This window comes from Opisthocomus hoazin, chromosome 6, assembly GCF_030867145.1.
Source record: "Opisthocomus hoazin isolate bOpiHoa1 chromosome 6, bOpiHoa1.hap1, whole genome shotgun sequence".
NCBI classification, from domain to species: domain Eukaryota; kingdom Metazoa; phylum Chordata; class Aves; order Opisthocomiformes; family Opisthocomidae; genus Opisthocomus; species Opisthocomus hoazin.
In genome coordinates, this window is record NC_134419.1 from 50,870,489 (window position 1) to 50,885,730 (window position 15,242).

The 15,242-nt window shown below is 41.2% G+C and overlaps 1 protein-coding gene across 3 annotated transcripts in view; it reads left to right on the forward strand.

The window, feature by feature from the left end:
• Positions 1–15,242, forward strand: part of ARID5B (AT-rich interaction domain 5B) — a 120,682-nt gene that overhangs the window by 45,625 nt on the left and 59,815 nt on the right. For all 3 annotated transcript variants that reach the window (XM_075423076.1, XM_075423075.1, XM_075423077.1), the window contains one exon: positions 3,159–3,389. In XM_075423076.1, the coding sequence (XP_075279191.1) occupies positions 3,159–3,389 (231 nt within the window). The remainder of the gene's footprint in view (positions 1–3,158; positions 3,390–15,242) is intronic.

The following is a 15,242-nucleotide window of genomic DNA, read 5'->3' on the forward strand; positions in this document are numbered from 1 at the left end:
GCTTTTGCAGTTGAGGTAATTAGGTACAGGAAGGAACATGCATAGTTTTTCCATCAAGCTCTATAAAATCCTGGTGTGAAGGTCTTTTTAGAGAAAAAAATGCTTACTGATGTTGAGAGTAGATTATGACGGTTAGCAATAACATTATAGGCTGATGTTTTCGAAACAAGCAAACAAAAAGCGAGTTACAGCGTTGCATTCTCTGCTCTCTCTGTAAATAGTTCTGGCTCTAGACGGATTTGTTAGGAATTCATGCTTTTAGCAGGCTTCATGTTTTTTTTTTCTTTTGGGGCTTTTAATGTCTTGCGTTACATATTAAAAATGGTTGTGCTGATTTGGAAAGTCAGTTCTTGCATAGATTCATTGTGTTTGGCATTTCATGCATCTCTTACTTACAAAGACAACTTGAAGAACATGTAATCCAACATAAATGCCAGGCTGTGCCAAATCCCGGCTCCCTTTACCCCTCACAAAGGGAACTGTTGGATTACAGCTCTGCGTATATAGGCAGCGCTCGGAAGGCAGGGGTGGAACCTTGCCTCCTAATTACAGTTTCTCTCTTTTCAGCCCTGAAATACATAAATAAATGAAAAATTGACATTGGAGGGGGTTATTAAAACACACAATTATGATATAAGCATGGGATTAGAGTAATTTCAGCTGAGCTTTACAAACAGCGTACTGTAGGTATTATGTTTTACCATGTTCTCTCTGTTGAAGCTAAAAGGAGATTCAGAAATACAGCATCTTTGTTTGTTTAAGATCTCAGTTAAATGTTTTTAGAAATTACATTGTTCTTCTTGATTTTAATGGGGTGTGATCCACGTTTTCTTATCTCCTCCTAAGAGTAAACTCTAATCATATTTTTTCAAAAATGTTCAGCAATATACACAAAGTCCACCATTAAATGGCACGTGTTAGATTTTGCTGGAAGAAAAATGCTGCTACTTTGGGTTTGCATTTTATTAGGGATTGGTCTACTCTGATTTCTCTTTTCTCATGTGGGCGTGTTTGAGAAAAAAAGTCTTTGTTCCAGGAACACTGTTTGTCTTTCACTAAACAAATCTTCAGTTTATTCAGCCTTTGTTCATTCTTAGATTTATCTGTTGAACCTGAAGTGAATAAAGAAGGGAAACAAATGCATCATAAAGTACTCATTGCAGTTGCACAAGCATGTATAAAAGTGATCCTGTAAAAAATGACTTGATTTTAATTTATGCTAAGGGTTTGAGTTAAGTCGTCAGTTGTCAGGGGTAGAAAGTTTGTGTAATTCTGCACAGGGACTTTCAGCACATTTGTCTAGAAACTAATGGTTTACTACAAAGGCACATGGGACATACATTTATATACACCCTGTTTAAAAAGCTGACCACATCCTGGCATAAGAAAAGTGCTGTCAGATCAACAGATTCAGCTCACCACTATCTACACAAAGGTATAAAGTAGTAATAACTGTCAGGCAGGCGTATATGAAACTCTTGAAGGAGCTAAAGGATGGATCGTGCTTGTTAATTCCTAGAACAGTTTTCCTGATCTGATTTTTAGAGTTTCCTAATAAAGAAGAGAGAGCCTTATTCCCAGGAGCAGTTGGCTCAATCGTGCTGTTGTGTAGGCTTATGGGATACTCACTTGTTGAAAACAAAAAAAAGCATGACCACATCCTGATTAGCCCTAAAACCTCTTTTGGTCATAAATTTTGTTTCCTTAGAAAAGTAATGTAAATGCTGTTTACCAAAATGTGTTACTCTTACCTTTCTACACAAATTGTTTGATTTCCCCACCTAAGTCAGGATAGGGGAGAAGTTCTGAGTTTTTAAAAGTGATGGTTTTCAGGAGCTGTGCTTGTAAAAACACTATTTCCCAAGTCCGTCTGCCCCGTTGATTTTTTTTTGAAGCATTGCGTTCATCTGCAGTGATGATATTCTTGGTGATATATCTGCTTCCAGAGACTTCTTAAAATTTAGTCTTTTATGTGTCAACATTTCCATTGCCTCACGCGAATCAAGATGAGTTGTGCCATCGTATTAAGTTGGGGAGAACTGATCTGACATTTCTTTCAATATCTGAAGTGATTTTTACTTTAAGGGTGAGAAAGAAGATTTCAATATGGGTAATGGGACTAAATAGTAGACCTTTTGTCTCTGGCAGAAGAACTAGCTGAGTTATTCAGTAATCGGAGTACAGCAGAAAATGTAAACTGCATGCTCTTGCTTTGTCTTCATTGCCATGCATGGAAAGCCATGTTCAGTTACCCCACCTGACGATATAAATGAGCATAAAAAGAAGTGCTCTTAAGTACTGGCTGCATACCTGCAAATGAATAATTTCTCATGTTTGCGTCTCTGGTTGGGGTTTTTTGCGGTTAGGTTTCCTGCTGGTTATCATCTGATGAAACTTGATTTTGATATTTCAAAATCTGCTGCCTTCATGCCTAATATCATCTAAAATCTGGAGGAATGGAATGGTCTGAGCTCTAGATTGCTTTGTATTTTGAGCCTGCATTTCGGCAGTACGAGCTGTTTGGAAATTCATTTGCTCGTTGTGCTCTGTAGGTGTTATTATTGAGTCCTGCTGCCTTTGCAGTTAATGTGAGGAAAGTTAGTTCCACCTGTTGGGGTAGCTTAGCATCAAGGACCAGGTCAGATCAGCCCACCTCCCTGGCCCGGGGGCCCTTTGGTAGTTGCCAGCATCAGATACTTCTAAGGAGAATTAACAGCTGTGTGCTCTGGGGCTTGTATATTATTATTTTTAAAAGGCGTTAGCTGGTGTAAACATGAGTTCAGTAAGGCTGTATAGAGAGCTGAGTAAAAATGACAGATAATATTTCTATCAAAGCAGCCAAGTTGGCGAAGTATGGAGTGCACTTCAGGCCTTTGGCCAACTTCTGCAGAGCGGTGTTTTCTTACTCATCCAGGTAGAGTCCTTGTGGGTAAGCACGGAGACATGAAAAAACCACCAGAAAGGAAGCTGTTTCAATAAACTTTTTTAAAAATTCTATTTTCAGCCTTTCTTTCAAAACCACTGTGCTACAAAAGATAGGTTTTGAGAAAAGACTGAGCCATTGGGCCATGGGTTTTCTGAGATGTTTGAGTTACAGCACTTGTTTTGTATTTTTCTGACATACTAAGAATATGTTTTTTTTTCTTTTCTTCTTCCAGGTGAGGATGATGAAGATTCAAACCTGCTAATTCTCAGCTACCCACAGTACTGTCGATACCGTTCTATGTTAAAACGCATTCAGGACAAGCCTTCTTCAATACTAACAGACCAGTTTGTTTTAGCCCTGGGAGGTATTGCAGTAACAAGCAAGAATCCCCAAATCTTCTACTGTCGGGATACATTTGATCATCCTACTCTAATAGAAAATGAAAGTATATGTGATGAGTTCGGTAAGTCGCGTTATAGCTATTATCTTTTTGTCACAAGTAAAGTAATTTTTCTTCTTTTTAAGTGTCTGCTGATTTCCAAGGGGAAGATGTGATTCCTTTGAACTGAACCAATACTGTTTATGTTTGAAATGTTGAGTACCAAATGTACTCTTTCCCCTGTGAGACTGAAGGCTTCCAGCCACTAGTGATCTCAGTATTGCAACTGGAGTCTGCCACAAGCAGAGATAATGTTACACAGGTAGAGTGGGTGACACAGTTGCTCGGTATGAGTGAAAGGATCCCTTGTCTGGATTTGAAATGTTTCTTCACCATTCGCCTATAGCCTGTGTCTTTGCAGAAGCTTTACAGAATGTGTTGGTTTTTTTTTTTTAAGTCATTGGTGCAATATGCTAACAAATGCAAAATAGGAGAGAATCTCTGCATGTCCCATTGCTGTTGCAGAGCACATATCAACGGCACGTATGCTCCCAGGGCCCTGAACAAATGTCAGCTGTGGTTGGTGTGTTTCTGGTCTTCAGTGGCGGCTTTGCCAGTGCTAGGAGCTTGATTCTACAAGTGCAGAGGTGCTTCTGGCAGGCGACCTCTTAATTCAAAGAGTGTAGAGAATACTCTGCAGCTCCGGAGGAGCTTACAGCTGGGAGAGAGGGCTGCAAGATTTGGCTGCTGATAGCTGTCAGGTGATTTCACACTTTTTTTTGTGTATGTCAGATCAAACCCAGGGCAGTGGGTGTGCTACTGAATGTGTTGCAGAATGCATATTGTGTGCACACCCAGGGTAACTCTACTCGAGTAGTGAGTCTAGTGTAATTTCTTTAGCAGCATCCCTATGCTGTGAGAATGAAGTTTTATTACCCGTATCACCAGATGGATGAGCGCTGCGGCTAATGATAGCGAAGTCTGTTTGCGTAGTGGTGGGTACACCTTTGCTGTGCGAGACCACTAATCTCTCCAAGGAAGCTCTTCTGGTCTCTTAGAGAATTTCTGATTATATATTTAACATATAATAAGGGGACTGAGAAGGAAGGAGTTCAGCGATGTGTGTGATGGGAGAGGGAGAATCATCTCGTCCTCTTTCCTAACTCCAGCACACTGGCCCTGAGCTTGGTGCCCAGTCCCGGACTCGTTGTGTTGGCAGAGAAACGCCGACCCAACCAGTGGCATTGGGGCATTTTGTGAGGTACCACAGGACTGCTCCTCCGCTGGTCCTGACAGGCAGGAGAGGTCCTTCCTCACACGAGGTCGTTCACACATTACTGCTTTGAATAGTTTTAATGTTGTGATGTCAAGCTTTTGCAGGATCAGGCCCAAACTGTCAGGTCCACTCACGCTCACACAAAACAATTACAGGCTTTGAATGAACTGTGAATGAGAGTGTTGGTTGCTCTTGGGGGATGGGGGTGGTGAAAAAATGAATGAAATGCCCTGGAAGTTTGGTCCAATAACACAATAGTAGCATGTTGATTTTTATTTACTCTGAGCTCCAGCTCAGAATACGAAGTTCAGTTTTAATGGACTATACTTCTTCTATGGGAGAGGTTATTTTAGGCTTGAAGACGTTTGATGAGTGTGCCATCTGCTTTCTGTGGAGTATTTTATTCAGGGTCATTCCTTGATTACAGGTTTGTTGAAATAGTTGGATCCATAATGTAAGTGTATTATGGAATATTAGTAATAGATGAATCAGAGATGTGGAGTGATGCAGAAACTACGCTTAGTGAACCATAACAAGTGCTTTGTTCAGTCTCTGAAAGCTAAATAAGCCATTCTCTTGACCTTTGCGAGGCAATTATCTCATTATCAAACCAGAGCCACAGAAATCTTAGCCATAGAAATTAATAATGTGTATTTAAAATTTAGTTTGGTTTAAGAAGCAGATTTTTTAAAATGCCTATAAAAAAAAAAAAAAATACTACTCTTTAAAAGTATTTCTTATGAAAATAGTGATGCGGTAAAATTTCCAAGCCTTGCTGTGTTAGGAAGAAAAAACTGGCCAATGTATGGTTCCATTTCTGTATTGCAAAATGTATGGTGTCAATTATACTACCTTTGTTGAAGGCAACAGGCAAAGTGCTGTTTTAGCCTTTTCTTTGCTGGCAGGACAATAAAATGTACAACACTTCGTTATACAAACAGTTTACATTGATACCATGTAGATTGATGTCACATGTGTAAAGTGATGACTGCTAAAGCTAAACAGAGGCAGGGTGGTACAGTAGATAAATGGATTACTCTAAGGCACTGGTATTTATCAGTCAAATCTGAGAGGAGACCACATTACAGAAATGTGACTGAAATTCTTAAAAGGTGTCTATAAGGAGATCCAGACACATTTAATTTGAAGGACTTGCCTATTCCTTACCTTGCAAATGAAAGAAGCGTGCAGAAGGAACAAGATAGGAACACGTGTATTTCCCCATCCCCTGAAATTCTGAAAACCTCTAAACCAAATACAAAATTTGGAAAATACGGTCTACTAATGTTATGTGGGAAGCGCTGGCTTCTGATACGGATGTCAGGTCTTCTTCAGAAACGTTGCTGTTGGGGAAGCAGTTGCACGTTCTCTGCGTGTTGGAGTCCTGTGCCACAGATACAGCATGTCACAAGTGAGACACCAGAAACACCTTTGCCCACCCCAGTCACCACAGCGTGGAAGCTGTTGTCCTTGTTAGGCAGTTTTAATAGACAGAAATGTTTTTCCAGGAAGTATTCTCTCTACTGTTGTTGTACGTTTATAACAAAAACATTTTGTTCAGCTCTGACTTCTCCCCATACTCCCCCCCTTTTTTCCCCATTCTGCAGGGTTTAGCAAAAGTAAATAAAGCAGGAAATGAGGAAGAAAAATGAAGTTTTGTTGACAATAAATAATGTTTTTTTGATGTGGGACTTTTTTAAGTAGAAGAAGTATGTAGATGCTGTCTGTGAGCTCCCGCAGACGTGGCTGGAAGAGATGCTCTGATGCTTCAGGCAATCCCATGTGGATGGCCTCTCTGTTTCCGTAGAGCTTCTGGAAGGGTTAGGCAGTAGTAAGCTTCCCCTCCGGGTCCAGTGAGGGCTACCACAGCCAGTATCTGCTGCCCACACCGCAGGTGCCTGCGTCTGCCTCTGTCCTGCCTGTGTGCTGCTGTCCGGCGCATGCCCAAGTGCTTTCGGCAGGAATATTCAGGGCCGATTTTCTTGCAGAGTCGTTTTCTGCTTCTCCTCTAACTTGATTCAGTGTGCCTCAACGCTCCGTCAGGGAGGCCGCTGGAGGAGCGGGCTGCTGCGGAATCGGCTCGGCAGCTGGAAGGCTCAAACATTTCCATCTATTTCTTTGCAGCCTGCCAGGGAAGGACTTGCTCTCCATTTACGGAGGAAAGACCACTGTGAGTGGGAAGCCTCCTGCTCCCGTTTTTGTTGGTATAACTGCAGATTAGCTAACCTAACTGCCTGGGAGCATTCCCCATCAGAATGCAGATATGCTCAAAAGCTTACTTCTGTTCAGAAAGCAGAAGACAGAAGCCGTCCTTGGATGTCTTGATAGCCAAAGTTCATGGATATGACCACAGTCAGACTGGGTACCTCTTTGCCCCCTGGAGTAAGAGCAATTAGAGGCCTCATCAGCACGAAACAGTCTGGGTGGACAGTGAAATGCTGGTGTCGCTGGCTAGGAACAAGAAATCTTGAGATTTTGAACCTGTCCAGGAGGCTGGAGTGGAGTTGTCCATAGTCGAACTGAAGCACAAAGGCTGGAGCCCTGCCTGGCAGTGGCACCGGCACCGAGCGCGGCCGCGGGGAGACGTGGGGCTGGACTGGGCAGCAGTGGCAGCGCTGGCACGCTGTGTCTGCCTGATTGAGGGACGGACCCGCTGTGCGCAGCGGGGTGAGCAAACGGGATCAGTTCTCTTCGTGGCCTTGTTTTAGTTCTCTGCACAGACTAGAGTTCACCAGCGCATTCCTTATCTAACTGCTCCTATTAATTGGCATGTGGAAGAAACCAAAACCCTATTTCCTCATTCCCCTGCTCCCTGAAAATAAAAATAATATGTGCCAGCTGAACAATTCATTTCTCTTCGACTCGAGATCATCGGTAAAGACATTTTTCAAAACCCTTTTCATTTATCAGCCTCTGGGGTTACTGCTATTGAATAACTTTTGTAAATGCATGTAACTTACTGGCATTTGCTGTGTGGTTGTATATGCTGCAAGAAAGAAAGAATGAAAAAATAGAGTTCCTGTTAGTTTTCATTGTAGACCAGAGAGATTTAGTGGAGGCAAAGCTGCCTGTGCAGTGTCCAGAAGGTGTTTCTGAGGGTCACAGGGCAGAAACCAGTGCGTGGTTGTTGCTAGAGCAACATGCCCTCTGTGTTTGCTTGTCCAAAGAACGTGACTGGGCCTTCGACCAGGCTCATGCCTGGTCCATGGCATGGAGTGGCTTCCAGGGCGCGTGGATGAGCGTGGATCCTTTTGCAACCCAGTTGTGGGCTGCACTGCCAAATGTACGTGGGCCCCGAGCGCACAGAGGTGTCTGTCGGCATCACCTCCGCCTGCTCCAGGCTGGGCGACTCGCAGGGTGGCAGCAGGGGCAGGTGCTCAGGTGGTGTGGTGGGTTTCTGCAGCTCCGTCAGCTTCACCAGGTGAAAATCTCACACAGAAAGATTTGTCATGGTGCTTTGCTAGATAAATATTATAAATCCTGCCTGCTGAAGATGAACTAGAAGGCTCGCTCTCATTTTGTGAACTTGGGGCCGCTTTTTCTGTAAATGGGAGTGTGAGAGAAAACTGAATACCTTGCTTCTTCTTGATTTTTAAAATCTATTTGGTAAATTTTAACTCATTCTGGATTATTTTTATAGCATGCTGGGTCCAATATGCTGTTAAACAAGCTGTTTGGTCCCTGGGGTACTGTAAACACTTGTTCACCCCCAGAAGAACGTTAAAAGTTTTATTTTTGCGTGTAAAGGCCATTTTTTTTATAAAACATTTCATACAAAAAGTGAGAGAACTGCATCCTTCTGTGGTATCACTATCAATTTTTTCTCTGAAAAATGAAACTTCTTCATTTTACCATAACATGAGCAATGCAGAGGCAAACTGCTCACTGAAAAAAATGATGTATAAAGGGCATTGCAGTCCCCACTTCACTCCTCTCCCCCTCCCCCCAAAAAACCTGAACAATATATTGCTTACATTGGGAAAAATCTTCTGCATTAAAACCAAAACAAAACCCAAAACCTGCAACAACTCGGATCTCCGTGTAAAACAGTGCAGAAAGCAGATTCTCTCCCTTCCAGGGCTGGCGGGGAGCGGTGAGGAGTACGGGATGACTTGCCCATTCTCCCCGCCGCCCGGATTTCTGAGCCAACGACTTCAGAAGGACTTACCTTCCATCTTATCATGCACTAGGGAAGCTGTGGCAGGACAGCGCTACGAGGAAGGGACTTCTTAGGGATAGGTCCTGAGCCAGAAAATATGTAGGATGAAAGCTGATGCCTTCAGGGTATGGAGTGGTTACCGTTACTCCTGCTATAGCTGAAATTTGGTCTTTGCTTTCATTGTACATCTCAGTTTACAGAAGTTTGTGACTCACAGATAAAATCGGTTGTTTAGGGGAAAAACATAACAAAACAAAACCTTGGCAGGGAATGAATCTTAAAAAAAAAAAAAAAGAAGAAAGAAGAAAGAATGTTTCCAGTCTAAATGCGATACAGCTTTCCTGTTGGTGACCTGCTTTATTTTGTGTGAGTCAAAGTTGACTTTTCTTTTTAAACCAGCTCTAGTACAAAAATTGTACATAGGCCTAAAAGAGTGAGTTTGTAATGTTTTTCAGCTAACGTAAAGTATCAGCATTATTGCTATTGACTATTTTAGCTACCTGCAGGATAGTTGATATCAGTGAAATTCAGAAAACCCTGAAGTTTCCAGACAGATGCTTCAGGCTTTGTTGTTTTAACACAAATGTGATGTTAGAATGGGATTAGTATTAATGTTCCTCTGCTACAACTAGAACATTTAAGCATTTATAAATGTGATAGGAAGAGTATGGAGGCTTTTTATTAGCGTAGATACTGGGACCCCCCTTAGATGGAGCTTTACGGTGGCATCTCCAGCAGTCTGAAAAATATGCAAATCTTTTCCAAGGTCCTGGGCAGGCTGGCTTAGCTAAGTATTTCAAATTTTAACTCTCTCAAAACAAAAACAGGACATAGCCGGAGGGGGAGTAATGATTAATGCATAATAGTGCTATATACAATATAGATAAATGTACATTTCCTCTTCACTCCCACCCCACCTCTGCAAACATAAGCTTTTAGCATGAAAAAGCAAATTGGGAAATGTTCAGGATTCTGGTCAGACTTCTTTCTTATTCTGTTAATTCAACTGTAGAGTAAGATATTAATGATCCCCAGATGTTGTTTGTAATGATTGATTTTTCAGTTGTGAAAAAATACTTGCAGTTTTTTTAAACAATTGATATTTTCTAGTGTGCTCTGCAGCATTTGAATAAAATGTCTGAAGGCAGAGCTGTTTATGTGCCCAACATAATTGCTTCTGTTAAGTGATTTCTTCATTCTTAACATTTTTAGCTCTAATTGCTTTTTCCCCATACATCTAAAAATAAATATTTGCAAGTTTTGCATTCTGTCACTCATTGAAATGCATAAAATATTTGTATACTCAAAAAGGCACTGATAAGGGGTCACATTCTGTCTCACTTAGTGGCGTAAATCCAAAATAACTCGATCCACTTCAGTGGCTGTTACTCAAGATTTTTACCAGTTAACCAAGGGCAGAATCTTACCCAGTGTTAACAGCAAGCTGTTAAGTGAACATAAGTAAAGTGTGGTAAAGTAAGATAGAATACCTTCCTGTCTTTAAGAACTTCAGTAGAAACAAATGCTGTTAGCGTCTACTTTTTTTTTTGTTTTGGTACATTTTCATTAGCAACCCTAGCTGTAACCAGGATAAATACTAAGATAGATTATTTTTCACTTAATGATCAACATCCCTTTATGGAGAACACTGATTTTATTTCGGATGCATGTTCCCGCTGCCCTCGAGAAGGCACCAGATGCTGAGTGGAGGGAGAGAAGGGCTTACACCGTGAGCGCACGGTGCCGCGTGCCCGCGGTGCTGCTGGGCTGCTCCTGCTGCCCCAGCTGTTCGAGGAGGCGTCAGGGCTGCGAGCTGTGGGGCGGCCGGTGCGGCCTCCCTGCTGTGGCGGCCCAGGCTTTGGGGCTGTCCTGGGACGGGAGGTGAGATGCCCTCCCTCCTGCGAGCGCCCGTGGCAGAGCCGAGAGCCTGGGTGTGCCCGGTCTGGCGCTTTTAACTTCTTCTCCTTTTTAACTTTTAATTGAAGAGTGAATATGTGTCGGTATTGCGGAGTTCACACGTTTTGTCAGCCAGAGTTTGGCAGAAGATTAATGTGTAGTTCCAGCAAACAAAGGGTTACCGAGTGAGCTGTTCTTCTGTGCCTGATAAATGCAACTTATCACATGGGCTTCGTCATCTATTACACACGCATCTGTTTTATTGGTGTCTGTTCACTAAACGATTGTAGAGATAAATGACTAATTCCGCCTATAGAAGATTTCCACTCAATGGCTAGTTTTATGATTCAGCTATCAAAATCACTTTTTGTCATGATAGCGAAAAGTAAGACAAGCTGCATTCATTGTGAGTGTGAGCCATGTCCATCATACGTGCTCTCATTTCTGGAGCCATCTTGTCTTTTTTGGGGGGGCAATACGCCTTCATTAGAGCATCCTCTTTCGTACATTCCTCTGGTTTCGGTGCCTCCCATGGAGCTCCGGGCCTGCCTGGACTCTGGAGCTTTGTCTCACGAAAGCTTTCGGTCCACCGGCGTCCCAGGCCTCGCGAGCAGCGTCCCCAAGGTGCCGGGGCTCGGCGGTGGCCAGGAGCAGGGGAGACCTTTGCAGCCACGGAAAGGCCCCTATTCCCGCGCTTGTACAATGGAAAAGAGAAGTGGTTTATGTCAGAATATGGTCACATTCTTCTGATTAAACCCACTCAAAAAAGACAACATTGTAATATTTTCCGATGACTGTTTATCATGAATTACGTCAGCCTTAGTTTAAATTGCTATTATTTCTCCATAATGCTTCTTGGTGCCTGCATAATTTACAGCGTTGGCAGCTGCGGGACTATGAAATAACCTTTCACAACCACCATACAATAGTAAAGAACATGAAGTTTTTGTTGTTAATTATTATGGGATTCCTTTAACTTTTTTACAAAGTGACATAAAATATTGTTGAGGTATTTATGGTTAAAGCTACTTTTACATGGATCTATTTTGCTTCTGGCTAGTTCTTAACTAAAGCAGTCGTTTGTGGTTATTATGCCTTGGGAGATATTATGTCAGAACTGGTTTAAGAGTATTATTATGTATCACATGTCATATATTACATGTCAGCACTTGAGGCTGTCTTTCAATAAAAACAAATGTAATTTCAGTTAATGGTCTTTTAGGTATAGGCCGTTTGTAAACTTACCTGAGTTCATTTGAAGGTATACTCAAAAGCTTTGTTCTCCCGGAGTGCACTTGAGTAATTTCATTTTGGCTTTGGATGGAATTTCCAAAATATTTGTCATTATTTCAGTCAGAGGGTGCTGCCTCTAAAAAGCAAATAGTTTCCCAATACCGAGATTAATGTACACATTTTAAGGAGCTGTAACTGTTACTCATTACTTTGTTTACTTTTCCCCTCTTTGGAGCTCACCCTTTCCAGGTTCCCTACTGGTCAGGCTGCTAGGAGTAACCCAGGCAACTAAGCCACCTAATGATGATACTGCACTGTGCCGCTGAAATGAATAGCATATACCTTCTAGGTAGTCCGTGGGTGAAGCGGAGTATAAATTCGAGGTTGCTGGCGAGTTTTAGGTTTCCTCGAAGTTTCATTTCAAATCTGGAAAATGCAACCTTACACAAAGCAAACTTCAAATTAATATGTCGTTCCACTTGGTTCCAAATACTATGCATATTTTCCAGTACTTACTTATTTAAAGCAAGAAATGAAGCATATAGTGTGTGCCAGAAAGTTTACAAAGAATGAAAACACATAAATGACTCGTGAACTTTTTCTGATTTTTTTCTTCACGTGTAATTCGTTAGTTACTACTAGGCAAAAAAAAAAAAAAAAAAAAAGCCGGCATGAATTCTGTTCCCCCCCCCAATCTGTTTGAGCACCATAAAAAAGATCAAAGCCTCTATTTGTCTCTAGTTACATTTTCGTCCATGGGACTGCTGATTTTGGTGGCTGTATTGTAGGAAACAGAAACGCTGCTGGGCAAAAAATCAGTCTCTGACCCCCCCTTCAGTCCCCCCCAAATGCTCAGGCTGAAGATACGGAGATGCAAACGTGAAATTAAAAAAGCAAGCAAAGAACAGGGTGAGCATTTTGTGTGTTGCAAAGTTAGAATTTAGTAAGAGGACCATAAAATGGAGCTAAACTTGCCTGTATGCCGGGAGATTTTTTAATATTAGGCAGCATGCTTGATTTCCCTGGAAATGAGTGAGCAATCTGAATTTAGAGTTGTTTGGCGGGGGGAGGGGGCATTTCGTTCTCTTTTTTAATCAAAGGCATTTCACAAGCCGATTGCAAGTGAAAGGGGAATCTATCATTATGTAAGAATGTAGCAAACTTTTCCGTTTAATGAATGAATATTAGGTATTTCAGGAGCGGATAAAAGATGGTAAAAGAGGGAGACAGAGCTAACGTCTTCGAGATTTTTCCTGAAGATTGAAGTTAGTAGTGAAAAGGTCAAAGTGCCATTTGTTGAGCCCCTGCTTCTGGCACGGTTTCAAAGCTCACAGTGCTGACTGGGGGGCTGTGATGTGTGTTAATGAACAGTTGTGGCACTTAACTGAGATCATGGGTTTGTCACATGAATATATATAAAAGATATGAGCAAAGATTTGCCCCCCCTCCCCTTTTTGCTGGAGTTTGGCTGTTGGAAGGACTAAACAATTAAAAGAAATGTTTGAAATGTTTGAACACCACATTAAGTCCTCTAGTCTGTAAGGAAAATGAGCTATGAATAATAGAATACTGCTGTAGTTAAATATAGTTATTCAAAATTGTTTTTAGCTACAGATGTTATGCCATTTTAGAAACTTAGACTAAATAATGTCAGATCTTATTTGCTTTTTTAGTATGTTATTCATTTATTGGGAAATTCAAAATTTAAAACAGCTGGGAAAGGGTTTGGTGTTCACTGAGTAATCTTTAAAATGTGTACATTTCAGACTTACTCTTACAGAGCTGTTTAGAAATGACTGAATTGTATATTATAGTTATAAAGTTCTGTAAACATGCCTTACCATGTAGATGACAGGGAAACATGAAATGGGAAAATGAGATAATTCTGGAGCCGAATTTTGTGTATTACAGACTTGATACAACAGCAATTTAAATAATTTGTAACTTTCCAGGAACATGCATGGGTGTTATGAACAGTATGTCTAAAATAGCAGCAGAAAATAATGTTCATTCTCCTTTAATTCTCCCTTTGACGTTTATGTCAAAATGAAGGAGTTAATTTATCTAAGAGTTTCACTGCATGAGTTGGACTGTACAAAACCAATCATGTAGAAATAATAGACTACCATTGGAAGTGCTGTACTATTGCAGTTTTAATAGCTCTTCAGTTCTGCTCAACAATTAGTCCATACATTTTATAGCTGTGTCTTTAAGAAACTGGCACACTCAGCAAAATCACAGTAATTGGGAGATGATGCAATGTGAAGAGAAATCAGAGGAAGAAAATTAATTGAAAAATAGTGGTTTGTTCGGGTTTGGTTTTGTCTTCTTTTAAAATTTTAAACACTGCAGTTGTAATTACTGGTGGGTGAGACTTCTGCAGAATTTAAATTCCACATGGCTGGGTTTTTGTGAATTTGTTTTTAAATCAAATTGCAAAAGAGGCAAAATAGGGTATTAAGATTCTTGCTATAGTTTTCTCTCTCTGAAATCAAGTGAGGGCATCAGGGGTGATCAAGAGGAGGGGCTTTTCCCTCTATGGACACTAGTGCTGTTTGAGTAAGTTCTCGTTACTTGTCAGCATCTTCGTAAACCTGGTCAGACAGATCACAAACAATATGTGAATTAGTTTATCATTTATGCAAACAGCTAGAGAGACCTCAGCAATCCCTTTGTGTTTGTGTCCACTGGAGAAGGTACCAATGTGTTACAATGTGAGCATCCATCTTCCCAGTCATAGCCTGTGGATGCTGGTAGTTTCTTTGTGGGACCTTTTTTTTTTATGCGTAAGTACTGAATAAGAAGGCAAATTTAAAAAAAAAAAAAAAAAAAGGACGGCTTTTTTTTGTGTGTGTTTATCATTGGCAATTAGGACTTTGTAATGTTTTTAAATTGATACATTGTCCATTATGGGCCAACAGCCAGTGAAGCAGGGAGAGTTTACATTTCAAGTTTGGGCCTGGGTGTTATATATAGCTGTATCTTGGTCTTTTAGTGATCAGATAAGCATTTCCTTGTGCCTCAGGGCTGCTGTGTTGGTCTCAATGCCGTAAATTACTTGAGGGTAATGATAGATAACCAATTGACTAGAGTAGGGGAGCAAACTTGGTTCTTAGATGAAGAAGCAGGGGAATAGTGAGAAGAAAGAGAGAGGTGTTACTACTGCTGCGTATAACGCGAGAGGAAATCATTATCAAACCCCCTAAGAGCTAACATTTTGGTAAGTCAGTCAAATGATGATGGCTTTCTGCAAAAAAGGTGATACAGTTTCATGAGATAACTGCACTGCTAATACTCAAACGTATTATTCTGAACTGCAGGCCGCAGAGGAACATGGAAGAGCAGCAAGACTTCATGAGAGACATTTTTCCCT